Source organism: Festucalex cinctus, chromosome 7 (assembly GCF_051991245.1).
Source record: "Festucalex cinctus isolate MCC-2025b chromosome 7, RoL_Fcin_1.0, whole genome shotgun sequence".
NCBI lineage: Eukaryota > Metazoa > Chordata > Actinopteri > Syngnathiformes > Syngnathidae > Festucalex > Festucalex cinctus.
Window position 1 is genome coordinate 1703822 of NC_135417.1, and position 27978 is coordinate 1731799.

General features: G+C 38.0%; 1 protein-coding gene across 1 annotated transcript in view; it reads right to left on the reverse strand.

The window, feature by feature from the left end:
- agmo (alkylglycerol monooxygenase) overlaps positions 1–27978 on the reverse strand; it is a 43563-nt gene that overhangs the window by 1707 nt on the left and 13878 nt on the right. Inside the window, exons 4-12 of the mRNA XM_077527178.1 lie at positions 19045–19148; positions 18872–18967; positions 16926–16992; positions 16779–16844; positions 16597–16676; positions 16167–16301; positions 13346–13462; positions 10009–10091; positions 9617–9722 (exon numbers count right to left, since the gene is read on the reverse strand). Coding sequence (XP_077383304.1) covers positions 9617–9722; positions 10009–10091; positions 13346–13462; positions 16167–16301; positions 16597–16676; positions 16779–16844; positions 16926–16992; positions 18872–18967; positions 19045–19148 — 854 coding nt within the window. The remainder of the gene's footprint in view (positions 1–9616; positions 9723–10008; positions 10092–13345; positions 13463–16166; positions 16302–16596; positions 16677–16778; positions 16845–16925; positions 16993–18871; positions 18968–19044; positions 19149–27978) is intronic.

Below are 27978 nucleotides of genomic sequence, written 5' to 3' on the forward strand. Positions count from 1 at the left end.
GGTCGGAATATTGTAAAAAATGAAAACATGCTAAAAAACAAAAAACAAAGTGCATTTGTACATTACAGCAATGACATACAAAAATATAATTATATAAAAAAGTACAGAAATATAAAATATTGAGATATACACGCACATATTGAGTTCCTCCACATATAGACTCGCTTCAAACATATTACGTTCGCTTCATCGATCGATTTGAAACACAGAAGGGCCAAAACATGCCTTGTGAAAATTAAACTTCACTAAAGAACTATCCACCAGAGGGTGGTAGAACTGCACAAATGGAAATCAACCCGACTTTTTATAACAGATGTGTTGCTTTTAATACATGACGACGACGATGTATAGTGGCATTTTTAATATCGCGATATCACGATATCGCCGTTATCGTTACATCCTTACTACGCTTTATATTGGAGATACACGTACATGTAACACTGCATGGATAAAACATGACCAGGCCTGCTCCTCATCCTCAACTGTTCATTCATCATCACTAACGTCATGTCAACAAGATGTCACGTCAAGCTCCGACACAACACACATGGACGACACATGTGAGCGCCACTACGCAACATGTCAACACAACCACAACACTTGCTCACAACTGTAAACCGTGTGCAACCACACCATGTGCATATGTAGCCTTTATAGAAGTTACTCCAGATATGGTGATATGGCAGATTCTTTCCCGGGCTCTCTATAATTCCAGTGGCCCAATGACACAGCGGTGCTTCGAAAAGTTCCTGCATTGTGTTTCGTTGCACTTTCACCATACAGCAACTGCCGTTTCACATGTGTTCCGTCTGGACGTGTGTGTTTGTGTATGACAGCAATATTTCTCATGGCTGCGCGCGAGTCTCCGGTGGGACGTAAAGCTGCCCAGAGTATCCTTCCTGAACGCAGAAGCTTTCATAAGATTAGACAGGAAGTTGTAGGTGCATGTGTGGAATCCTAGTTTACAGTTTATGAACAATATTTTTTGGTTAAAAGAAAAATGACCTCTGGTTGCACATTATTTTTGGTCAACGAACAGTGCTGGTCTGGAACTGTGCGCTTTTCTTGTGGCACCAATGTTTGGCCACTTTCGTGTTCTATAGATTCACACTTTAGGTATCTTTTTTTTGCCTAAAATGGCCACCACATCTCACAATGGTGGCCATTTATGGCCAGCAGTAAACACGGTTAACATAAACATTACCGTACTCGAATAGGTAAGCCCACTGTTATTTCATCATCATAAATTGTTTTCAATTTCATTTTTAGTACACAATGAAAATAAGGGCTGGAACGAATTAATTGTATTTCCAGTTATTTGTAGGGGAAACATTACCTTGGTTTGCGAATGTTGCAGTTTGAAAACAGGTTCATAGAAAAATTTAATTCATAATCCAAGTATGTATATTTACACCCTATATTATATTGCAGGTCAAACTGACATGTTAGTTAGCACAAATTAGAAAGAAAAAAATTTTCATTTAGTTGGTAAGAACAAAAACAAAAGGAGTTTTACATAAAACAGTATTTGTTATTGAGGCCATAAGCTTGAAAATGTTCATTGGAATGCTTGCAAAAGTCTTCAATTTGACCATGAAAAGTGGTTTATTAACCAAATAAATATATCAGTGAAAAAAAAAAAAAAATATTAGCATATAGTACGCTATCCTGAATTTGTTCTGAAACGTGAACTAAATCCCAGAACGTGCATCGAGTCATTTCACACAAATTCACCTATTAAACAATCACTTCCACCTGAGTGATAAGTGGCCATTTTTCGCACTGATCAAAGCCCGTCAGCACACTTTTTGGATGTTCTAAACTGTGATGTGAGGACAGCGCAGCACGCCGTCTTCAGCCAAAAAGTTGTGAATTATTTTCCAATGCGCTGTAAGTTCCCATGGCGGCTCATATATCAGCACGCCGGAACGTTGACGTTCAGACGATTTTTCATTTGAAGGCATCCATGCAGCTGCAAAGGGGCTGACATTTTCACCCCCCACTTCCGCTTGATACAAGACAATAAACTTTTTTTTTTTTTTTTTTAACAAAACATCCCTGGAGAAAAATTTGCATTTCAAATATTTTGTTTAACAAATTGACTACAAAGATGAGGAAAACCAACTCAAATGAAAGCCTCTTTCGTACCGGACGTCTGAGCCCAGTTTGTGAAAAGTATCGATGTGAGAATTTATCCAACAAAGGTGGGATATTACCACAACGATGCTCCTTACCTTGTTGGTCAAATTTAAATTTGCTTATTCCTATCGGTCATAAATTGGTGAAAATGAAGCCCGTGTTTGTATTTTCAGAGCTTCAAGAGAGTAAACGTTGGTTGCCCTTTGCGACGCAGTTCAAGGGGATTCCTCAGCAAAGACAAATGAGTCTCTAGGGGGTGGCAAAGAGGTCAATGGCCCCCTCGACTCCTTCCATCCGCCCACTGATATTTATAAGAGTTATGACGCCCCTGCTTGTGCGCTCCCGCTGCGGACTTTGCTGGAAAATACGAGGCTGAGAAAGAAGAAGACAGCAGTAAAGGGATTATGGGCTAAAAAAAAAAGAAAAGAAAAAAAAAAGAACCTACAGTAGTGAACTTTGATTGCTGGGGTATAGACGAATGGCCGTACACTGCAAAAACCGAAATCTTAACAGATATAATTTCTTAAATTTAACCTAAATTTGTTTATTTTGCCTTAAGTTATTTTTATTTAAAATGAAATTGTCAGACAAGATAATTTTGCTTATTTTTAATATACTTTTTACTTATCTTATTTGATCAAGCAGTCTTCGCCTTGAGTGTTAACAGACAGTTTTAAGTACTGTAAGGTTTAAAACAAGCGTTTTTCATATTTTAAGATGACAACTAACCAACATCAAAGGCCCTGAACTGGGGTTACATAACATGAATTTACTTATTTCAAGATTTTGCATAATCTAGAAAAAAGACAAATGGAAAAAGTATGAAAACAATCAGACAAAAGTGCAAGTTTGTGGCTTTGTTACATTTTCTAAACTCATTTGTCATCTTTCCAATATTCTGATATCCAAATTTAGTGGTCTATTGATAGAGTGCCTACACTCACACTTGGGTCATACCAAAGACAATTAAAAATGTAACCTGTTACTTCCCTGCTTGACACTCAGGAAGTTATCCAAGAGTTAAAAAAAATAAAAAAAATATTTATTTGAAGAAAATAGTTATATTTATTACAGCTTGGAAAAAGTCAATATAACTTTCTTTTTTCTTTTCTTTTTTTTTTTTAATATAAAAAAAAATACTATTTTCAAGACCACTGTGGTTGATATGGGAATAGTATTATTTTCTTATTTTTCTAAATCTTACAGATAAATTTAAGTACATTTTTCTTGTTCTGTTGACAGATAATTTTGCTTATTTGAAGTAATAATGTCCTTATTTTACAATCTTTTTTGTCTTAAATTTTCTACTGTCCTTTTTGCAGTCAAACCAAATGGCAAATTTTCTTCGTGTTTTGAGGTGCAAATGCATTTATAAACAGAATTTTTAAAAACGTTAACAAAATCCACACTCTAAAAACAGTCAAGTTGGGTCAAAAATAATCCAGCTATGGGTCAAAACTGGACCGATCCTCCACTTGGTTCAACAAATGAGTATTTCAGCATAAAACATCTCATAAATAATGGTCAGATCCTTTACTTGGGTCAAAAAAGGGGGTCATTTTGTATAAAACAACCCAGAAAGTTGGGTCAAATTGACCCATAAAGTAGATCAGTCCATTTTTGATCCATAATTGTTCCTCACAAGGGTGGCTGGGGGTGTTGGAGCCTATCTCAGCTGCAGCAGACGGGGTACACCCTGAATTGGTGAGTGCATCTACCAAATTTCATGTAGATAAGTAAAACCCCTGCAAATTTTGGTGTATTATGAAATTTCACCATCATGCTCCATGCATATAGAATGACAAAACCTAAAAATCTTGCTTATTTATACGGTCACCCATTTGTGTCTTATGCATGGTTCCAATTGGATATAAATCGGGAAAAGTTTAATGGACACGTCTTTCCCTGGAAATGGCCAAAATGACCCTAAAATGGCTGCTTCAAAACAATATTGTTCTCGTGTCTTTTCAAGCAGACTTTTTTGTAGACATCTGCACCAAATTTCACGTTGCTTGGTGAAACCGGCTTCAGTGGCTGAATTTTCAAAACTTGTCCTACAGACTCCTTCCTGGTAGGTGAATTTTGACCGTAACAAAAGTGATCAATAACAGAGCACAAGGTTTCTGTGATTACTGCGGTTCGAACCGTCAGTGGCCCAATGAAATAACATGCTTCTCCCCTCCTTTAAAGCGTGAAGTATTTGCACGCGACCGCTTTTCCGACGCTCCTTCCAGTCTTCCTCATACCGACCCTCCTTTTTCCGCAATCTCACGCTTCGGTGGCGTCCAACTTGGAAACGTCATCGGGAACCCATTCGGTGCCCGAACGACTCAAGGACGACTCGGGCCGAGGGGACGCTATACGACGCCATAAAATGGACAAACTCAACCAAACTGGCAGCAGGGAAACTTTTCCAGGCGGGACACTTGAAGAATGAGTTTTTTATAACACCACGTGTGATTGTTAGCCAAGACACGAGCCTGTTGGATTTTAATAAAGCAAACTGGAGAGCGATGGAAGACTTTATGCTGAGAAATGATACGCCACTCTGGACCATTTGATTGTAAAATATGACTTCTTTTTATAGCGGAACACTATGAACGTCCTCTATTATTATATTTTGGAATGACTTGGGAGTAGATTTGACAAAAATCTTCCCGTGGGAGAAGACACCCTCTTAATATTTTAGAGCCGATTTAAAACCTTCAGATTTGATAACGCTTGTCATTAGATTCTGAGGTGTGCTGCCTCACGGCTACAATGCTGCACTGTTTGCTCTCTATTATTCGAGTGGTGGAATAACGATGTGGGGGAATAAAAGTGAAGAAAAAGTATTAAAAACATCATCACAATATTTGCTTGAAGAAATGACATGGATCTACTGGTGTGAAAAATTTGGTACCTTGGCAATGATAGCCCAAGTAATATATTTTTGAGTTTGTGAAATTTTAGTGCGAAAACTTTTTTTTTTTTTTTACTTTACTAGACCAAAAAATAAATACAAATAAAAAGTATGGAAAACTATTAAATAAAATAAAATGTACAAAAAAAAAAATAAAAAATCAGACCAAAAATTAAATACATAAAAAAAACAAAAAAACAAAAAAACATGGAAAACTATTAAATGTAAAAAAAAGAAAAGAAAAAAAAAAAGTATAAAATTAGTGACGTAAAATTGCACTATATAATATTGTACATTATATAAACATACGATAATGACATAATTAAATAGAATGCAAACATTCAAACAGTTTGCACATCATCATTGCGACTTCTTTTGAAGCATATCGAAAAAAGGAAAATGCCATTTTTTTCCTATGGGAACACTGGACACCCATTGCACGTTTTGATCGGATATTACGTTACACATACGTTTGTAAGCACAAAGCAATGGTGGACTATAAAGTAAAGTATATTTGGAGGGACGACGAAAACATAAATCTTTTTGGAATTAAAGAATTGAATATTAATAAAATTTTACATTGGAAACAGCAAATAAATGCTACGGCTTATCAAGAATTACAAAAGCAAACTCATACAACATCATCGCACGGCACAATCGCTTCAGGTTCTTCTTCTTCTTCTTCTTCTTCTAAATTACTGGTGGATCACAACTCTACCGCCACCTACAGCGGCGGAGTCCCCGCTGAATATTCGCAAAAAAGAACAGATGGAAATGGGCATAAGTCACATGTTCTTTTTGCGCATTTTCCCGTAAATACGCTTAAAAAAATCAAAACTATTGGATGGAAACCCCACTACAGTAATATTAGTTGCCGAGAATAAAGACTATGCCTGCTAGTATGTGCTGTCCCACTGTTTGTGTTCAAATATCTGCTGCTTAAGGGTTGTAATGCTGCGACACGTATTTGGTTAGCCTGTCTCTTATATGCTAGCATTAAGCTAACAGAATTTCAGGGGAAGTTGTTTGGTTGTCAAAATACACTTCCATTTCTCTTTGTTTGATGTTTAATTTGACAGTAAACTTCAACTGGGAGTGGCATTGCGTCGCTTGAAACCTCCAGTTTGAAAAAGTCTTTATATTTGCCATTTAAGTCGATTCACTCCTATTTTAAGGCACCCCCTTACAACAATAGGGAAAACACTGTTTATTCAGGAACTTAAAAAAAAAAAAAAAAAAAAAAGTTATAGATGCAAATGCATCCTGTGCCGATTTGTGTTCTGGCTATCAAACATGCCCTAACAAGCGCTTTGACAACATAAACTGAGTGCTTAGCGTTTGACGAGCACGCTCCCCTGCACGCTACATGCTAATATTTCACACAGTATACGCCCACCACCCCCGACCACCCTGATGATTACACCCTCTTTCAAATCCCTCCATTCTCTCTCCCTTCCTTTCCATTCCCGGGAGCGCCGGCATGACATCACGGCGCAGAGTTTCCACAGCTCCAAACAAATCCCATTCAGGGTTTTACCGCCTCGACCTTTCGCACGTGAGGTTTTTTTTGGCAGCAAGAGAACGGCGACCTCTCGCCACGGGTTGTCTTATCAGGAAAAGGAGAGGCGGCGTTCGGTGTTTTCGCTGATTTGTGTCAGACTTGAACTTGATAATATTGATGTGACCTGGACATTTATCTTTCCACAGACGAGCAGACAAGCACAAATGAGCTCTCAATCAACTCTGTCATGGCTTGACTTATTACTTTCCTGTTTTATGATCACTCATCAAACTTCACTGACACGCAAAGACCAAAACAAAACGAAACGAGTCGGCGCAAGCCTCCACGGGGCCCTAAGCTAAACGATATAATAATTGCCCAAGTTCTTTTTTAGACTGTCACATAACAATAAAAAATATCAACATGGTTGCTATTTTTTGCTATTATAGATTATCTGTAAAAATGTAAGAGGTGTAGGTTTTAAAAAGGTTTTGCTTCAGTTTACACTTTTTTCTTCTTCTTGAATTTAATTGTTGTGTGTTTATGTTGTTTTGTTTGGCGGGGGGAAAAAAAATCCTTTTTCCTCAACCAGAATTTGACAGTTTAGTAGGGCAGTCAAAATTGATTAATCAACAAGTAATTGAGTATCAAATTAATCAACAACTATTTTAATAGAGTAATCGTTTGGAGCCATTTTTTAATTTACAATTGTCCAAATCATCTATTTTCAGCAGATCAACAGTAATTGTTCACTGATTTCTGTAGTCCTTAATACAAAAAAAAAAAAAAAAAAAAAAAAAAAGACTGATTATCTTCTGTGTTTAATCAAAATAAGACATTTGTAAACATCTTTTTACTTTGGAAAACAATGACCAAAATGGTAACATAGCACATCAATTCCTCGAATACAAATACAATACGAATACAAAATTAAAAAAACACCAATCACCGGTTAATAAACAGTAATTAGGGGGGAGAAATGCTTTTGTAATACATTTTAAATGCAAATTTAAAATGAATCTGATTAGTCGATTGAATAGTCGATAGATTAATGGATTTTAAAAAGTATTCGATAGTGACAGACAGCACTACAGTTTATTTATTTCTTTGGCCACTGCAGAGAGGAGCAGTTAAATGTGAGAGGAAAAATAATTTGCTCATAAAAACATCTTTACTCCTCAGCAATTTGTCACCCCACCCCCTGCTTTTGAAATGATGGTTACGGCCCTGTGTGAGCACTTTTTATGCACCATTAGGCTGGTTGGTGTTGCGGGCAGGTGCTTGCTTGAAAGCCTCACCAAAAGACCCAAAATGGTGGCTGACAGATGGGCGCCCTTTACGTGAAAGCAGCCGTCACGCTTTAAATGACACGACACGCCGTTCTGACGCGTTTTGAAGCGGCGGCCAATCACGGTGGGAGAATTGACATTTAATTGTGCTGGGGCCCCTGCTGACTGTATACTTGCACACCAAAAAAAAAAGAAAAAAACTGGCTTGTGATATATGGTATCCTTAAAGCTCTCAGTGCTATTAACGGCTGGCAGGTTTTGACCACGGAATCACACTAAGGTCTCGCAAGCCAGACGGAAGGCTGGAAAGCGTCTGTTTGAATGGTCTGGATGGATGTGGGGGCGGGGCTCTCAAGTCCAAATATTAGCGACTCTTGAAATCATAAAATAAACAATTCTCATTTCGGACTGGTAATACCAAAAAAGTATATTGTCTTTGCATTTTGCGCACACCTGAGCAGCACAGATGTGGCCGACGCAATAAAAGCGGCGACTCGGCGCTCACGTGCAAATCCCATCAGCCGGCTCTAGTTAGCGGCAGACGCCACTAATTGTTTCCAGAAGCGTCGCTCCGCGTTCAGTGAGCAGGGCGAGGACAAAGGCAGAAGGGGGAAGGTGGGGAGGGGGCATCAATAATGAGAGGTCAGCTGCAATGTACAGTCCGCAGCCAGAAAGGCACGTCAATTTTAGGGCCAATTGGCGCACGCATCTGGACCGAGAGATCATAGCACCGCCAGCCGGACTTTGCACACGAAGCAGACCACACAAACACACGGGACCGTGTCGGGACAAACCGCGTGACAGCACACATTTCCCCCAAAAGTGACTTCATTGTTCAAGATCATTGTCACAGTTGTCTTTGGATTTTATCCTTGCATAGAACAGCATAGCATGCAAGGTCATGTGATGAGCGCGGTGGTGGCTGTCACGCTAATGCTAAACATGGGGCCACCTCCTGATCACAACGTTATACAAAGTATTAGACAAAAATGTCAAGAATATAAATAATCTTTTTTTATTATTATTTTATATATTCCATATTTTTAGTTTTTATATATATATTTAATATTTTTACTTCAACTTTTATTAGGGTACCACCTGATCACAAAGTATTAGACAAAAATGTCAAGAATATAAAGCTTTTTTATTTTACATATATGATTCCATGCTTTTAGTTTCTAAATTTCATATTTTTACTATTTTACTACAAGTTTTATTCGGGTACCACCTGATTATAAAGTTTTACAAGTATTAGACAAAAATGTCAATATAAATAATCAATTTTTTTAAGTATATATATATATATATATATATTTTTTTTTTTAAGTTATATTTTTAGTTTTTATACGTTTAATTTTCTTGTTTTATATTATTAGTTTCATTATCATTAAGTAAATTGCATAATCTAAAAAGTAAAAGCAATAATGCTCAAAATCTTACGAAAAAAGACAAATATTTAAAACACTGTATGCAGTATGACCCCAATAATCAAAAACACAATTAAGCAGACCTGCCAAATTTGAGAATACGCAGCAGTTCACAGTATTCCACAACAAACATACCTTGACAAAAATACTGAACATAAATCTAATGTGTTTTTATGTAAGATTTTTAATTTTGCGTCTTAATATTTTGGATATATAGACAACCGTCACAAATTTAGCTAGCTCAGACAATGTAATTCAGTCCAACTATCATCAGGTGTTTATTTTTACACTTATATTAGCTAGTAAAATAAAAGTAATATGCTAAATGTATGAAGTGCAAAAAGTCAGTGGGCGTTACCTGGGTGGGCACAGTCAGAGTTGAGCTCGGGGGCCGCAGGTGGCTGTACTGCAGCAGCAACATCATCCAAATGCAGCGCAGCATCTCCAAGATGGATGCCGACGGCCTTGACGCAACATATACATATATATTAGGGTTTTTCTTTTGTCACAAGCTGCTGGGAACATTTTCTAAAATGAACAACTTAAATTCAATTTATATCGAACACAGTTCCTGTACTTTAATCTTAAAATGTGATTTATGAAAAATACATTAAACAACAATAAAATAAATACTTGAAAGTGTTTGATGGCGCCAGAAGGGGCTGCGGCATACCACCTACACTTAAATCTGAGCCCGAAAAACCCCTGTATAATATTAAATGTGTCATAAAAAGTTAGCGTGTAGTTTACCTGCCGTCGATGATGAAACCCAGAGAGGTGAGCGTGAGCAGGACGTAACCGGTCATCCCCAGGACGGTCAACTGGGTCAGCGCCTAGGGTCCAAATACAGCACATGGCGTGACTTCCAATGTAAAGCTGTAATCAGCATCATGGTTTCTTGCCTCACAGTCTCTCAGGAGAGCTTTCCACAAAGCACCGGGCTCTACCACTGTTTACTGGGCAGTGCCAAGGCAAACAAGCCTGACTGTGCGAGCACATGGCGCGTACACAGCAGCACATTCGCAGCACTTCCACTTCGGACCTTCTTACTGTGCATTCGCGATGCTAAGTGGAGAACATCTAATGGACTTTGATGGGTTTTTGCGTCAGACTCTCACCCTATTCACTCACTCACACAGCAATTCACGAGTTTGGTTGGTCAGTGACTCAGTTACTCATGTACACAGTGAGTCGTTTACAGTTACTCACTAAGTTACTAAGTTACTCAGTTACTCATTTAGTCACACAGTCATCCAGTGGGTCAGTTGGCCAGTCACTCACTGAGTCGAAGTGGCAATTTGGTCCCGAGCAATCACTCACTCACTCACTGGGTCAATCACCTACTCACTGTCAATCACTCACTCACTCACTCACTCACTCACTCACTCACTCACTCACTCACTCAATGAGTCATTTACTGAGTCACTCACTCAATCACTCACTCAATCACTCACTGAGTCAAATCACTCTTACTCACTGAGTCAATCACTCACTCACCAAGTCACTCACTCACTCACTGAGTCACTAACTGAGTCAATCACTCACTCACTGAGTCAATCACTCACTCACTCACTGGGTCAAACACTCACTCACCGAGTCATTCGCTCACTCACCGAGTCACTCACTGAGTCACTCACTCACTCACTGAGTCACTCAATGAGTCAATCACTCCTTCACTCACTGAGTCAATCACTCACACACTCACTGGGTCACTCACTCACTCACTCACTGAGTCAAACACTCACTCACTCACCGAGTCACTCACTCACTCACTCACTCAGTCACTCACTCACCGAGTCACTCACTCACTCACTGAGTTACTCACTGAGTCACTCACTCACTCACTGAGTCTCACTCACTCACATAATTAGCTGGTCAGTCAAGCAGTAAATCTGTCACTCATTTGCTCACTTAGTCGGTCATTCAATCAGTTCATCATTCCTTCATCATTGGGTTGGTCAGTTGATCACTCAGTCACTCACTCTTAGTCAGTCAGTCAGTCAGTCAGTCAGTCGGTTGGGGCAGTCAGTCAGTCCCTTATTTCCTGTCAGTATAATAGTAGTCCATCATTCAATCACTAATCCTCTCACTAGGTCACTTAATCATTCAATCACTCACTATACATACAGTAAATTATACAGACCAAATTTCATTAACATGGGCAAAAAGTATTTACAACTAGCAAAATATTGTTTTTGTTTTGACTATGAATGTAATGTAGTCTAAAAAATTCACACACAAACAGCTAGCGTTAGCTGTAGCGTCCAGTAAGCTAGCTAGCTGGTGCGCGTGCGTACAGTGCACAAACACAAAAGGGTGACATGATTTATTGCGGGAGCCGGTGGAGCTCACGTTGTTATTTTCCTTCGCAAAAGTCCTGATTGCTGCATCCTGAAGGCTATTTTGCTTGGGAAAGACTCCAGTCCACAATTAAGGCGTTTGTGTTCACTGCCGGACCACCAGCTGGTGTTTCATTTGCAGGCGAGTATGGGGAGCCCTCTCGGCCCTCGAGGTGTGTGTGCGTGTGTGTGTAAATGTGTGTGGGACCACAACTGAGGAGAACAAAAAAAAGAAAAAAAGAAAAAAAAAAGAGGGGCAATTTTATTTGGGAGTTTTGAAGGAGTTTGGGCGTGACGGCACTTCTCAGCTAACCAAAACTATGCCTGAGGGGGAGGGAAAAAAAAAAAAAAAAAAAAAAGGCTTCCAAAGATAACTGCCGAGGAGACCCGATGCTTTATTTTTCTGATGGAGGAGGAAAGGAAGGGGGTCTTTTGGCTTTGGCAAGTGGAAAATAATAGACAAAGGTTCCTCCAAAGGGGAAGGCCGATCAGTCATCCTGTCACGATGTTCGACGCAGCTCGTTTTTCTTTTTGTTTTTCAAGTAAAAGTTACTGGGCTCCAGCGGCCGCAACAAACTGTGTCATTAGTTCAATCATGTTGGCAGACGAGTAGTCTTCAATTAGGGAGCTTGAGACATACTCGCCAGACGCCCGCATGGACCAATCATCTTAGGCCATGTCAACACTGTCAGCTTTTTCAAAACATTACATTCAAAATTCATTTGAGCTCAGAAAAAAAATAAAAAATGACTGCCTCAAAGTAAAAACTGCTTTTCATATTACATCTCAGTGTCTTTATTGCATTTTATTTAATTAATATATTTATATAAAAGAACATTTGTTATGTGAATCGTGAACCTTTTTTTTTTCTTTTACATTTCAAACTCTTTGGCTATTTCATACTATTTTTTTTATTTTTTTTTATTTTGTCGGCCAATGTTTTGTGCAATCATAGTTGTATTCATTTTTTTTATTGTTTTGAGTATTTTACATTGTATAAATAAATTATGTCAAAATATATATATTATTATGAGTGTTAGTGTTATTTGTGCAATACCAGTTATTTGAAACATAAAAGTAGAAAAAATACAAATTGCTTTTTTTTTTCCTTTCTACTTTATCAAGCTTTCCACTGTATTTATTTTTTTTCATGTAATTTTAATGAATCAATTCATCATTATCTTTTCCATCATTTCGATTACTTTATATTGTTTTCATTTTTCAATAGAATATATAGCATAACTTTTATTTGCATAAGACAAAGCAATGTATATCTAATTAATAGACATCTTTATTGATATATAACCATATATTGCTCATGCGTTAAAGATGCCATTCTCATTTTCATCAAGGCCCACATAGATGTCCGTGAAAATCATACATGTATAATTACCTGATCATATTATTTCACGTACTGCACACAATTGCTCTTGCATGTCATTGAAAGCAAAAAAAAAAGAAAAAAAAAGAGAGATTTTAATTTTGATACAGATTTTCTGCCGAAAGTGACCCTCTTGAGGCCAAGCGGTTCAGATAATGGTCAGATGGATGAAAAAAAACTAATCAATTTCGCATGAAACATTTTATATCACACTTTATTTGCTTTAATGAGCCCCAAAAATGATATAACGCCCATATGATGTAAGACTGCCGATTTGGCTAAAACGGCATGGTTGGCGATGTCCAAAGACTTTTTCTGCCAAGTCGTTCCAGTAATTCTTATGCGTATTAATATGACAAATACGTACCGCCTGGTTTTCGAAGAGCTCGTGGTAAGTGTACAGGACCAGCAGGAAATGTGTCACCACGTAAACTTGTAAGGTCAGCGAGCAGCTGGGATCGTGAGGCTTCTCCTTGCCAGTCACCTGCCAGCAGAAAAGAAAAAAAAATACATCAAGACACTTGAAACCACTTACCCACAAAACACTCGGTGAAAATCATTAGAACAAAATCTCTTGGACAAGCTTGTCTTCCTGGAAAGAGACCCAAATTGGCCACTTCAAACTAAAATGGCAGACTTCCTGTGTCTTTTTGGGAACGGCTTCTTGAGTCTTTTTATTTTTCTGGCAAAAAATCAACAGCAAAACTCAACATTTTGGCAGTATTTTCTTCCACCTCACTAGTAGGTTTTCAAATTTGGTAGCTATCAGACAAAAGAAAGGGCTCTCAAATATTCGTTCCATTCGTTTGTGTCTTTTCCATTGCTTCTTTTTGTGGGTCTACTCATGATGATATGTCTACTAAATTTCATGTTGTTAAGACAAACTGGCTTTGAAACTGATTTTTGTTTCCCTCTGAAGAAAATTCTACCTTTTTTGCCTCAGAATATGGTGTGACCGAAGTTCTTTGCCTTACCCCACGCACACACAAAGATAAAGACTAAAATGCCTCAGTGTAGCACCATCCGTCTGTGTGAATGAAATTTGGTAGCAATCATACTAAATCTCTAGGATCAATTCCCTTTTGAAGGACCACTGAAAGTATCCAAAATGATCCAAAAATGGTTGCTTCAAAAGAAAATGGTGGACTTCTTGTGTGTATTTGGCTATGGCTTTTTGAGACTTTTTTTTTTTTTTTGTGCCTCTACTCATGATACCAAATTTAGCATTTTAAAGTCGTGCTGAATGGCTGCAGCTGAATTTTTAAACAATTCTTATGATAGTTATTTGTGTCATGTTTTATGACGAGTCATCAAACTTTACGGCCATGCTCCCTCTCCAAATGACAAAAACTACATTTCTCTGCCATCTAGCAGTGAACATCTATCAAGCAATTGGAAGAAAACGTATTCAAGTTAGTCTTTGAAAGACCACTGTCCAAAGCATGTCTGGTGGGAAGGATTTTCATTTTTGGGGGCTTCCCAATGACTTGCAAAATAAAACAATGATCAGTTTGAAGAGTCTGAGCAAGGCCTAAATATATATATATATATATATATATATATATATATATATTTAAGTCTTGATTTCCATCTCGATACTATTGACATCAAGAGTGTCAAGATCGGCGGAGTACATTTTCCGTCTTCTAATGGAACAAACGCTAAGCCATCACTTATCTGTCCGTATGAAAAATATACAATATGTCAACATCACTGCTGTTTTTCCCACTTAAGGGGAACCTCTGTTGTGGCAATATTGTTCTACAGTGCTGTAATAAACACTGCAATATGCCACGTTGTCTTTGAAGGTTATTTCTGGCATGGGGAGGGAGACGTTGCAGAGAGCCTTGCATGGAATGTAGCGCACGAGATCCTATTATTTATTTTTTTAATTGGAAGAGTGAGAGAGTGTTTGTGTGTGTGTATAAACACTACTTATACACATGCACGCACACGCATTTCTTTTTGGGTGTATTTTGAATCATTCCTGCGATAATTGTTTTTACTCTAAGAAACTGTTTATACCAATGTTATTTTGTGCAATCATAATTCTATTTATATATTTGTAATATTTTTGGAATAGTTTCCATTTAGCCCAATGAGCCCAATCACAGTTTCCCAAAGTGGTACCAACTCTTCAACATACCTGCAACTTTATTGTATGCATTTTTTTTTAAAGCAAAAAAGTCCAAAGTACTGCGTTCCATTTTGTACAATTTCTCCTCTTCCACCAATCAGTGTTATATTTTATTTTTAAAGGTATTTTACATTGTATAAATTTTATTTTTTAATTTCATTAAATATTTTTTTTAACCTATATGCCATTGTTTGTTGAAAACCAATTTTTTGTGTTTACGTGTGGCGATTTCTTGCCACATTTTTGTGCCAAAGAACTATGTTGAAATGAATTGAAGAGATAAATTTAGAAAAAAAAAAAGTAGTGCTTTGCCGCCATCTTGTAAGTTTAATTTGAAATGTTTTTGTGGGGTGGATTAGTGGGGGGTTCATTGCAAGAACTAGCATTTCGGAATTTACTTTTCTTTTCGGTTAAAGGTTCCACTGGGATGAAAACAGCTCATTAGGTCATCTGGACTTTTTCTTTCCTTTTTTTTTTTTTTTTTTTTTTTATTACTGGAAGACGTGAGTCCATCTTTTGGAATTTGCTGAGTCATCTGACCCCTTTCTGTCATTTGGAAACCAAAAAGTGGATGAAAATAAACTGACCAATGACAGACGAGAGAGAAGCCAGGCAGACACACCTGCAAACGCGTCAGGTCGTGGTTCACCTGGTGAGCCACGGCCAACCACGAGATACCTTTCATGGCGTTTGGCTTCCAAGGTTGCCTTTAAGGGGCCAATTGAATGGTGAACCTTGTTTTTTTCAAAGTGTCACGCATGAGGGAACTAAATATGTGCCACCATCAACGTTATTTCAAAGCTAACCGCCGGCTCGTTCCACTGGAGCCTTTCTGCAGACACGCACGCACACACACACACATTTCCACTCACTGGAGCTCCATGCGGTTTTAATCCCAGAGACGGTGAAAATGAACTTATTGTGCTCCGTCTACAAAGGCTTTTCAGCTTTTATTTGATGTGGCCATTCCTTGTAAAAGTCGCCTAAGACTCCCGCTGTTTGGAATTCTCCTTTTGAATGATGTCAGGTCACGACGTGGTCCCGCACCCACCTTTGGAACGTGACTGTAGTTGCCCAGCCGAGGGTTTCCAGGCGTCCAACTGGGACCCTTGACAAAAGTTGACACTTTGTCGCTGAGACTCGAGTAGGTGGTTGACCTTCTCCACAAGGACAAATAGTAGTGGAACTGAAAAAAAGAGGAACACCAAATCACAATCACAATACTAATTTTTAGTTTAGTTTTACGGCGAGTCGGTAAACTTCGTCCACACATGATGACTAATTATAATATTGATTATTGGTGTTTGTTTGGACTACGATTAGAATGTGCTTACAAAACAGCCAATCACTGCACCTTATTTACCGGCTGTGTTTTTAATCGGACAAATGCTCGTGAGCGTGAATACACATGTGCTAGCGAGTATGCTAGCAGATGTGCTAGTGAGTACACTAGCGAGTTTGTTAGCATGCGCAGTACTCACTTGACTTGTGATGATTTCAAAAGAATTGCTAGGGAAGACCAAGCCGTACACCACCTTGTCCTCCTCTGGTGCGAAGGTACCTTAAAACAAAACAGAAAAACAGGCGCTGTTAGCCACACTAGCATTAGCATGAGCCTTCCTTCACTTTCATACCAGCACGGGACTTCAAAGTGTTTGCTTACCAAACAATCTGTCCCAGATGATCAGAATTCCCGCGTAGTTCTTGTCAATGCAGTATAGGTTTCTTCCTGTGTGAAAAGGTTCAAAATAAGAACACATTTTTAGGCTAAGGCTAACAAAAATCACATGACCAATAAACAGGTCCTCACCGTGGTGAACTCTATGATGCTTGGGAGTGTTGAAGATCCACTCCAGAGGTCCCATGTCTCTGATTACCTGAAAGAAAAGTAAAAGCCTTAAAAGTAAGGTTCTGCAGTTTAGGGGTTATACTCTGTTTCAAACCCTGGAAAAATTAAAATAAATAAACAAACAAAATTGGCTGGATGTGTCTATCACACATCATCCTAAAAAGTCTAAAGGACCAGTGAGCCATTTTGGTATGCCAAAGATCATGAAACTGGCATAACGTTAGCGCAGATTTTATCTTACAAAGTTTTACAAAACTTGGCCCTGGCTAGTGTTGCCAACTGTCCCGTATTAGCCGGGGCGCTCCGTATTTTTGGGCTAAATTGTTATGTCCCGTACGGGACCTAAAAAGTCCGGTAAAATAATTCTTACACTAAATGCAGCAAACGACATCTTTGCCATTTTGGGACCACGGATGGTCCCGTAGGTTGACAAGTGACAAGTAAGTTGCTCGTAGCCAATGAAATGAGTCGCTGGGTGTGACGTTATATGTGGAGATATTGCAAGGTAGAGAGGCAACTAATAATAAAAAACATTTTTTTTTAAAGATGGTGGTGCTTCCTGGTTTCGTCACAGCTTCATGTCACGCCTACACTCACTCTAAACGCCGATCTTAATACGTCAGCTGCAAGCGTATCAGCGGGAGCAATACAAGATGTATTCACGTACTATTTATGAACAAATACTGCAAGAATTTATTTTGCTGGAAAGTTTAGCAATCAGCGCTTAACACAGCAAACTACAGGTCCTAGACCAGCTAAAACGGCAATGTCACTAAGCATGGCACCTGTCAGCCAATCACAGGCATCAGGCATCGTCACATGCATTTGTTGTAGTGGCTTATACTGCGCAAGTGGCTAGAAAATATAATAATAATATAATACTACTAATAATGATAATAATGTATTATTATTATTATTATTATTATTATTATTATTATTATTATTATTATTATTATGTGTAGTGTTGTCCGGAAGAGAGAATGGATAAACCTGTAAGAAAGAAAAGAAAAGTATCCATGTAAATTTGGTGAGTTTGCTTTTTTATTATTTTTTTTGCAGTTTTTTTTTTTTTTTTTGCTAAAGAGATAAACTGTGGTTTCTTTGAGGTTTTGTATGAGGTTACATAATGATGGCCTGCAGTAAGGATTAAAGGGAATGTACAAATTTTGTGCATTTCGAATCTAATCAGAATATACACTGATTTCACACATCCTGCTCACACCACCATGGCACTGAGCCGTGCACCTGTCCCTTATTTGGGGATGAGAAAGTTGGCAAGCAGTTTACTGAGCAACATAAAATTGGGTGGACATGTTTATCATAACAGGACGCACGTAAAAGTCTCAAAGACCCATGCCTGGAACAGAACAGACAGGTGGCCATTTTTATTTGAAGCAGCCATTGTGGGCAATATCCAGGCCTCATATGTTGAGTTATTAGCTCCCAACACACGCCCCAGAAGTGCTTAGCTGGACACGATTTATAATTTTCCAGTAATTGTTCATTTACATCGATGTAATAGCACGTCTGGCTGTTTCGTACTCGATTATAAAACATTCTCCACTACTTCACTTTGGCTGTGCAGCAAAATCTATGCAGCAATAACATAAAAAAGGGACCATAACGGAGGCATGAATTACACGCCGTGAGAAAATAGCGTCTGTCACGAGCACTTTGGTTAATAGTGCACTAAAAAGGTTGGAAAAGGTTGTTGCAAATCCATTCATTCGGGATGGATCGTAAAAAAAAAAAAAAAAAAAAGTGATGCCGTCGCCTTGCTTCTGTTTGGAATATTTAACGACGCTCATTCATTTTTATTGCGCGGTCTAGACAAGAGCAGACAGGGACACACAAATAAGATAAGAAATCAGAAATGATATTTTTTGTCACGTTGACGTGATGCTTACCTCTGTGTGCAGCCAGAACTGGAAGAGCAGGTTGAGTTGGATGTGGACAGCGAAGGCCGACGGTGGCACGGCCAAGGCCATCGGCACGTAGAAAATCTGAACATGACCAGAAATATGATTTATAACTTTTTGTTTTTGTTTTTTAATGATTGTGCACAGGAATAGGAACACACCCATGACGTCAGCTGCTGGGTGAGCGGCTGTCGCAGGGCCGTGGTGAAGTTGTAGTACTCGGAACTGTGATGTACCTGGTGGGCCGCCCACAGGATGGCCACCTCTACGCAAACATGACACACACAACACCTTTAAAAGGAAAGGACATCACTTTTTTTGTATAAATTGAATAAAATTATGTATTTTTTAAATTGTTGATAGTGTCAAGATTAAGTATAATATTTTTATTTATGATATATTTTTTATTTATATTTTTGATTGAGTAAAATTATTTTTTAATTCTTAGAGAATTAAAGATATTTTTATTTAGGATATATTTTTTATTTATGATATTTTTAATTGAGTAAAATGATTTTTTTATTATTTATAGTGTCAAAATGAAAACTAATATTTTTATTTATGATATAATTTTTATTTATGGTATTTCTGAGTAATTTTTTTAACTTGTTTACAGTGCCAAGATTAAAGCTAATATTTTTTATTTTGGATATAATTTTTATTTATGGTATTTTTGAGTAATTTTATTTTATTTTTTTATTGTTTATAGTGTCAAGATTAAAGCTAATATTTTATTTAGGATATATTTTTTATTTATGATATTTTAAATGGAGTAAAATGATTTTTTTTTTATTGTTTATAGTGTCAAGATTAAAGCTAATTTTATTTAGGATATAATTTTTATTTATGGTATTTTTTTTAGTAAAATTATATATTTTTTTATTGTTTATAGTGTCAAGATTAAAGCTAAAGTTTTATTTAGGATATATATTTTATTTATGATATTAAGTTATTATAAATTAATTAATTTCCATGTTATGCCAGCACTAGTTATGATTCACCTTCTGTTAATGTTACACTCAAATCAGTGCTAAACTTCATTTTACCGTGCAGAGGGAACAAGCTAGTTAAGTTTTACTGGTTAGGGGAGAGGTTTCCGGACCACCACTTGGACCCAGGAGCACTTTGGCACCTTAATCCTTCCAATAATATCATAAAGCAAAATTAAATTGCGGTTTTGCACAGAAGTGGTGATTTCTGGTTTAATTGCACAACTGAGCCCAATTTCCAAAAGTTTTATTGGGTAATTTTTAGTTCATCTCAAGATTCTATTTGATAATGTGATTTATGGCGTTTATAATTTCATATGCTCTATCACGTCCGACTGACACTTATGAACTGTATTGAGGCCAACAGTCCTAAAGGCAACGGGGTCGGGGGACTCTCGCACCTGAACAAACACGTTGCTGTGAAGTGCGAGTGCGTTCCAAGGTCCAATCATAGAAACTACTTCAGAGGAGGGTGAAAACCCAGAAGGATTCCCGGGGATATGTAGGATATCGGCGTTATTGCTGGAGCTCGGCAGGTGTGAGAGAATGGGGGTGTCGGGAGGGGGGGGAACTGACACGCTCCAAGGACAAATCACGGCTCTGGGAGTAGGACAAAACAAGAAGGAGCAGATCTGGGAGGTGAAAAGATTTGAAGGATTCCCAAGCGTCTAACGGTTGAAAGTGTTTCTCTCTGGAAATGACAGCTGTGGACAAGGTGGACTCCAGGCACTGTTTGGACCACTAAACTGAGCTTTTTCCCCACCTTTATATTCCACAATGATTGCAATAGATTATTATTTTTTTGCTTCACTTTGTATCGTGTTGACCACAAAGAGAAAACCTATCATCTTAATCGCAATAAATAATAATGTTCTTTTTACAATAGATTATTTCTAATTAAAGCGCTTTTCTCCAGAAATATATTTTTTAAGATACAGCTATTTAGCTAAATCACTCAATTGCTTTATTATTTTTAATCATAAAATAAAGAGGAGTCTTGGTTTTCGCGATTAAACAGTTCCAAAAGAATCCAGCTAAAACCAAACTGTATGGCAACCAAAGCAACATTTTCCACAATAAATAATGTAAATCCAGTTAATCCGTTCCAGACACACATGAATATTAACAAAAAAAACTGAAAATCTAAAATAAATAAATAAATTCTCTCTCTCTCTCTCTCTCTATATATATATATATATATATATATATATATATATATATATATATATATATATATGTATATATGAAATAGATCAAATTAAATGGATTAAAAAAATTTATCAACATTGCTTCTACTTTTTACCATGCAAATTTAAAAAAATTAAAATAAAAAAATGTTGAAAACGGAATCTTACGAAAATTGGGGCATACAAAAACTGAAGTTCCACTATAATTGTTTTCTTACAGTACAGTTAGGGATACATTATTATTTTTAAAATATAATTAGAATATATTTTAAATATCTTGGGGTTTTATTCATTTCTATCTTCAGGAGAATTGATTCTTTGTTGCAACATTTTTAATCATTAAATAAATAGATAGGTTCTTTTATTTATAAAGGTTTTTTTTCTCCAGGTATTTTTAGCCCAGTTGAGTCTGACATTTTTGGTGCTGATATCCACAAAACAAAAACAACAGAGAGCAAAGCCACTAACTGCTAATTTGAACAAGATCTGACTATGGTGCTGATCTACCATTAAGTACTTGTTGCTGAGTAAAAAGTATAAAGTGTTTATGTTCATGCTTTGTTCCAACACCGCAGTCTTTTTTTCCCCTTTTCCTTTTCATGCAACAGTAATGTAGCTTGGCAAGGTCCAGCAGCGCGGCCGCGTTAAGATTGATGCTCCTTGTCACCGCTAGGAAGTGGGAAGCGCTAGGCTTCGCTGAAAAAGCCCATGTCCTCATCTCTGAACTCCACGGGATGCCGCATAGTTTGGCAGATGCCATTCAGGAGGGAAGAACTCTTAAACAGTGAGAAGTAAAAAAAAAAAAAAAAAAAAAAACACCAGACCCACCTCAACCGCCTCCAGAAACATCCTCGGAACATTTGGTACGTTTTATATGGAGGACATTAACTGCCTGCCGCCTGTTGTTGTGAGCTGGGCTCGCCCTGTATAACTATTCTAACGTTGGCCCAAGACAAAATTATAACAATGCTAGCAGCTAGAATGCTAACATGTGGACCCACAAGACCCAAAAGATCTAGTGCCTTAATGGCAAATGCCACGGTACATAGAATGCTAATAATGTTAACAGATAGCTAACAGTACACATGGACCAATATTCATTGTGAATAACATCTGCTGCCTCAATGAACAAGTGATACTGTAAGGCAAACTAGGACTATGTAGATCCATGATAACGCTGACAGCTAGCCAAATGTCCGCATAGTGTTCATTCGTGCCTCAACGGACATGGCTATAGTGCGATTACATGCTATCATGATATCAGTTGATATTAAGCAAAAATGACAACCTGAGAACAAATAGCACAGTCAGATCTGTGGTCTGGCACTATTCCAAATGACAATTGAACAAATACTAACAATTGGTATCCTCCCGTGATATGATCTGCCATGCTATTTCAAACAATTGCTCAAATGCTAATCATGCTAACAGTTGATACATTGAAGAAATGTGCGATGCTCCCGCCAAGCCAGTGAAATTCCAGTAGCATGACATCAGGCTAAAGCCCTCCTGGCACTAAAAGCCAGGGGCGCTTGATTTAAAGTCCTGTGAATGGAAGTTTATCCTGTCAATCACGGCGCTAATGGGCTGTGAAGTCGATGGCCGTGTTTGGATTGGACGCCTCGCAGATGGCGAGCCAATCCAAACACGGAGCGAGGACTGGACAGGACTGGACCGCTACACCACCGTTCATCTCAGTCACGCACACCAATGCAAACACACTCTTCCTGGTCAGGCCCACTTTGGCCTACTGCAAACATCTTCTCTCTTATATACAATTATGAAGTGGTACGTTCCAAGTTTAGACACAATCCACTTGTCCAACCCCGATTTGGTTGGATTTGGATATTGTACTATTTGGAGTACCGGTAATTCATTTAATAATATAAATTGTCACCATTACCTATAGTGGCTGTTTAACTGTCAGTTCAGACCTAACTAGCTAGGATAGCAGCTAGCGCTATAAGCTATAGCAAGATTATGATTTAGAAAGGTTGTAATTTTAGAAAAACAATAAATTGTTTTAATAATAATTTGTTTTACGAAATTATGATAACGTATTCTTAATTTGAATGTGAATAGTTATAGTATGAAAAAAGTACTTTTGTGAGAAATGTATGAGAAAAGAAATTAAAAAATGCTAGTTGTTACAATATTGTTAGTTAATTTGCTTTGTTAGCTAATAATTGTTAGCTTAGCATAATTGCACAAGTTATATTCAATTTTGAAAAATTGACTTGTGCCTCAATTCCTAGTAGTATTTCATATTTTCATCATTAGAAGTATGAGTATGCAGTTGTGCACCAACGCTACTAGTGGTATGCTGAAGTCGTTCTACTAGTAATGAGGACAAAGAGCATACTAGCACATGTGCCTTAACTCATTCACTCCCAGCCATTTTCACTGAAGCAACCCCCTTCGCTCGTGGCTGTTTTACTGGATTTTGACTCATTTTGCAAGGTCCACAGAACATTGTGTTCTATTGCTATAAAAACATGGAACCTACGAAAAGAAAGATTAGAATCTCTTCTTTCATCAGGAAAATAAAGTAGTTTTGTATCTGTTTTCATTTTGCAGCAATTAGCATTGGAATATAGCAAAGCTTCATCATTATTCACAAACCTGCTAAAAACACTGGCAAAAAGAGCTTGTTGCAACATGGCCCTGGCTGATATAATCTGCTGCCACCTGCTGGCCGTTTTTTGTAATAACTACCATTGCATTAAGCGACCTCTTCATGTCAGAAGCTGTATCAAAGAGTTCTGTATTCCAGCATAGAAGAAAAAAAAAAAACGTATAAATACGTTTTTGGAAGTACAGAACAAAGTATTAAAAACATATTTATAAATGTTTGGGGTTTGAATGAGTTAAAGTGGATATCAAGGATATGGAGTAAATGATCAAACTTCTTTCCATACTGTCGGTTTAATTCAGTCTACTGTAGTTGGCATGGAGTCACTGCATGTTTTTAAAGGCTATAAATAGCTTGGTGACATACGACTAAAAGTAGTCGTGACAGAATGGTTTACTGCTGTAAAAGTACAGATCTGGTCAGCATCGCTACGCCGGTAGTCGTCTGTGCATTTTCCTCAATTAGCAGCAGGGGCTCCAAAGAAAATATCCCATCACCATTACGACACCAGCGGCAATGAGTGTAGACACCACGCAGGATGGCGGACAGCTTTTGTGGTTTCACTGACATCGGAAAAGATCATCTGCAGTGAACTTTCACGCCGCTGCTATATCGCAGATTTTAACACCGTCATTTTTCACAGTACACAGGCCACGGAGGAATCGAGCATGTTAGAAATGAACAGAATGCAGAGAAATAATAAAGTCAAAAACATTCCACAGCACGTCAGCAGATGTGCAATGATAAACGGAACGACGAGAAATATGTTGTCAATTGTCTTGCCAGGATGCAATCGTGCATACCAACACGGAACGTTGAACATACACATTTTGCTTTTCACGGTTGTTTGCAACAAAGTCTTGCGAGAATCGTTTTATTAATCTTTTTGGGCATCTTCAACCTTACACAACACTACTTGTTGTTCAAATGAATAAGCAAAAATGTACATCTTTTCAAGTGTTAAGTTAAAAAAAAAAAACTAACAGTATTTATAATGACTTGATTCTGCAGATTATGAATTTAGTATTTATTTTGTGGATCATTTCTACTGTAAGTCGATAATTGTAAATAACTGACAGGAGATTCTATAAATTTTGATGCCATGATTATTAGGCACATCATCTAAAATGGCTCCTTTTTGTAACTTTTTTTTATGATTATTTTTAGCATTTCTAGAAATTTATATTATGCCTGTTGCCATGAATCACTGGCAAGAGGAGCAATCACATTATTTTATTGACACGTACATGAAATATGTGAACAGGTGCACATAAGTTTTTTTTTTTTTTTTTATTTCTAGGTGTGTTCATTTCTACTGTGCACGGTTATTATGAATAACCATCCCATAAAATAGAATGACACAATGATTGGACACATTTTCAGGTTTACACACGATTTATTTATTTTTTTTAGCATTCATTGTTTTGTCTTGCGTCTGTGAATTATTTCTCCTCATTGTGTTGATTTCTATTTCTAGAGATTTCTATTGTGCACAATGACAGTTTGTAATGAGTAAGTTGTGGGAGGAGCGATCGCTTCTGACGCGTACATTGGATGCATTATCGAGTAGACAGACGTTTAGAAACTTTGTCTATCATTTCTAGTATATCGTTTCTAGTAATATTCTAAATTTCTATTGTGCATGTTTGGAGTTTTGAATAAGTGGCGAGCTGAGCAATCATACATGTGAATCATTTCTGGTCAGTTTGTTTCTATTGTGCAAGGTGGCAGTTACTATTAAGAACCTGTAACATTAATGTTATTGGACGATATGTCTACATTGACCAATCATGATAGGTCACCTAAAAATCATGCGGTGGGCCGGATCCGGCCCCTGGACCTCGAGTTTGATACCTGTGCTCTAAGCGGTCGTAAGGCGCTGGTCTCGGTTCAAAGTCCCGCTCATGTTGTTGATGTTATCTGTGCCTCCCGTGAGGCCTTTCACTCTCTTTCTGCCGCAGCGCGACTCCCACATCCTGGCCTTCGTATCGGGGGCGGGGTGAGGTGGGGTTGGGGGGGTTGTCTTTGGTCAAACCCGCGCCGAGGCCAGGAACTCGCAGTCAACGCCAAGATTTATGAAGTGGCCCCTGGGGGGCCAGGTTGAAGCTTCTCTGGCAGTTTTCTTGAAACAATAACATCCACACGGGAGGAGCGCTGAGCACACGTGTTTTGTCTGCGCAGACCACGTCACACGGGAAGTTCAAACGTATCCGACAAAAAATAGCACGACTGAAAGATGCTGACCGCATCGACTGGCATGATTGATTCGCTGCGCTTAATGCGCTGACACCCATTTCCTCCAATCAATACATTAATCAATCAGACTACTGGCTGCACTGACAAAGTATCTTACATAGAACATTTAAATACATTTAATTTTTTTTACAGAACGTTCCTAAAGTTACGAGTGCTTGTCCTCGTAGTATTTTATCTTAATTTTCATAATCAAATCTTTTTTTTCTTTTTGCATGCAAAGTCAAACTTTTCTCTGAAAATGAAGTCATAGAACCACAGACTGGCTAACAGAATTTAGAATTGATGTTATGGTAATTCAAAACCTAGGCCAATAACGAAGACACTTAGCAGTTTTGACCTAGGTGGTATGCATGACTCCTTCTTGTGACTGGCTAGTGCCAAAATTGCATTGCTGGATAATTGATATGCTGTCAGAATGTTTGGGGGGCTTTTTTTGTTCCTGCCTTCTCATATTTTGGCTAAACTATGATGGCACTATTTTGCATGAAAATATGAACCTGTATTTCACTCTATTTATATCAAAGTCAGCCAGCGCAGTTTGTTGCAGGTTTGATTGTGGAAGAGGATAAGGGCCAGTAAAGAGGAAAAAAAAAAAGGTTGGCAGGATTCTGACTGTATTCTCAGAATTCTGATTTTATTCTCAGATTTTCTTAATCTCAGAATTCTGACTTTAAAGTAAGACAGAATTCTAACTTTATTCTCAGAATTCTGACCTTCCCCCCCACAATTCATATCTCTACGTCAAAAATTCAGAATTATCACTCAGAATTCTGAATTTAAAGTCAGAATTTGGACCTTAATCTCGGAATTCTTACTTTAACTCTTTGACTACCAAAACCGTTTAATGACGTATGCCTAAATCCTAATGGATGCCGCCATAAACGTTAATTTACGTTTACTAAGGTTTTTTTTCTCTCTCTCTCTCTCTGTCAATGGGCAGTGCAACGTCTTGGGCAGCACTGCCTGTTCAATGGGTTGTGGAATCAAAAACACCCACTAACTATGGCCAGCAGATGGCAGCATTGCATCTCTTTTCAAAGGGCTCACGGTATAAGAAATTACAATGAAACACAACTGATAGGATGAAATTGAATGTTTTCAAGTATGACATGAATGATCAAAGCCTTTGTCACATGAAATCTAATTCATAGAGCGTCAAAAAAATAGTGTCTAAGTCACTGTTGTGCAAAAAAATTATATTTTCAATGTCACCCAAATTATCTCTTTTCGAATGGTGATTACTAAAGAATGAAATAAGGTAGAAACATACTTTTTTCACGTTTATGTAGTCGTAGCGCACAATATTTTGTTTGCCTTGAAAGACGAGTGAAAATGCTCGAAATCGGCTGGCACCGTTGGGGTTGTTTTTGGATAATGTTTGGCAGTCAAAGAGTTAAAATGAGACAGAATTCTGACTTTCTGACTTCCCCCCACAATTCACATCCCTTAAGTCACAAAGTCGTAATTCTAAATTCTGAATGAAAGTCATAATTCTGATTTTAAAGTCAGAATTTAAAGTCAGAATATTCTGAGAATGAAGTGAGAATCCTGCACACCCCTTTTTTTCCCCCTTCTTCACTGAGCCTAATCCTCTTCCGTGTTTGATCAATTACAATGCGGATGTTAAATTAATCTATTTGCATATGTTTCTTAGGGTCATATAGACAAAAAGTCCACAAGAGGCAGAGGATCCTCGTATCAGTCGCTCCGGATTGAGACGACAAGCCATTAGAGACATAAGCGTGACCATTTCGCCAGACCGCTTTGCCTTTTTGGGCCACGAAAAGCAGCGTGGCCTGGCGAGACGACTCTATTATCTCGTGTATAATCAAAGGCGGGACAGCTGAGGGTCTGATTAATGGCCTCCGCCCGGCCGGCGGGGCCGCATTTAGACGCAGAGCTGCCATTAGTGGCGCTGCAGATAGACGCGTAGAGTAAACAGCATCAACGTGCCTGTCAACAACACGGCCGCGTCCGACCCCGGGCCGCCTCGCGCGCGCCCAAAACCATCTGCTTCCGCGCTCCCTTTTG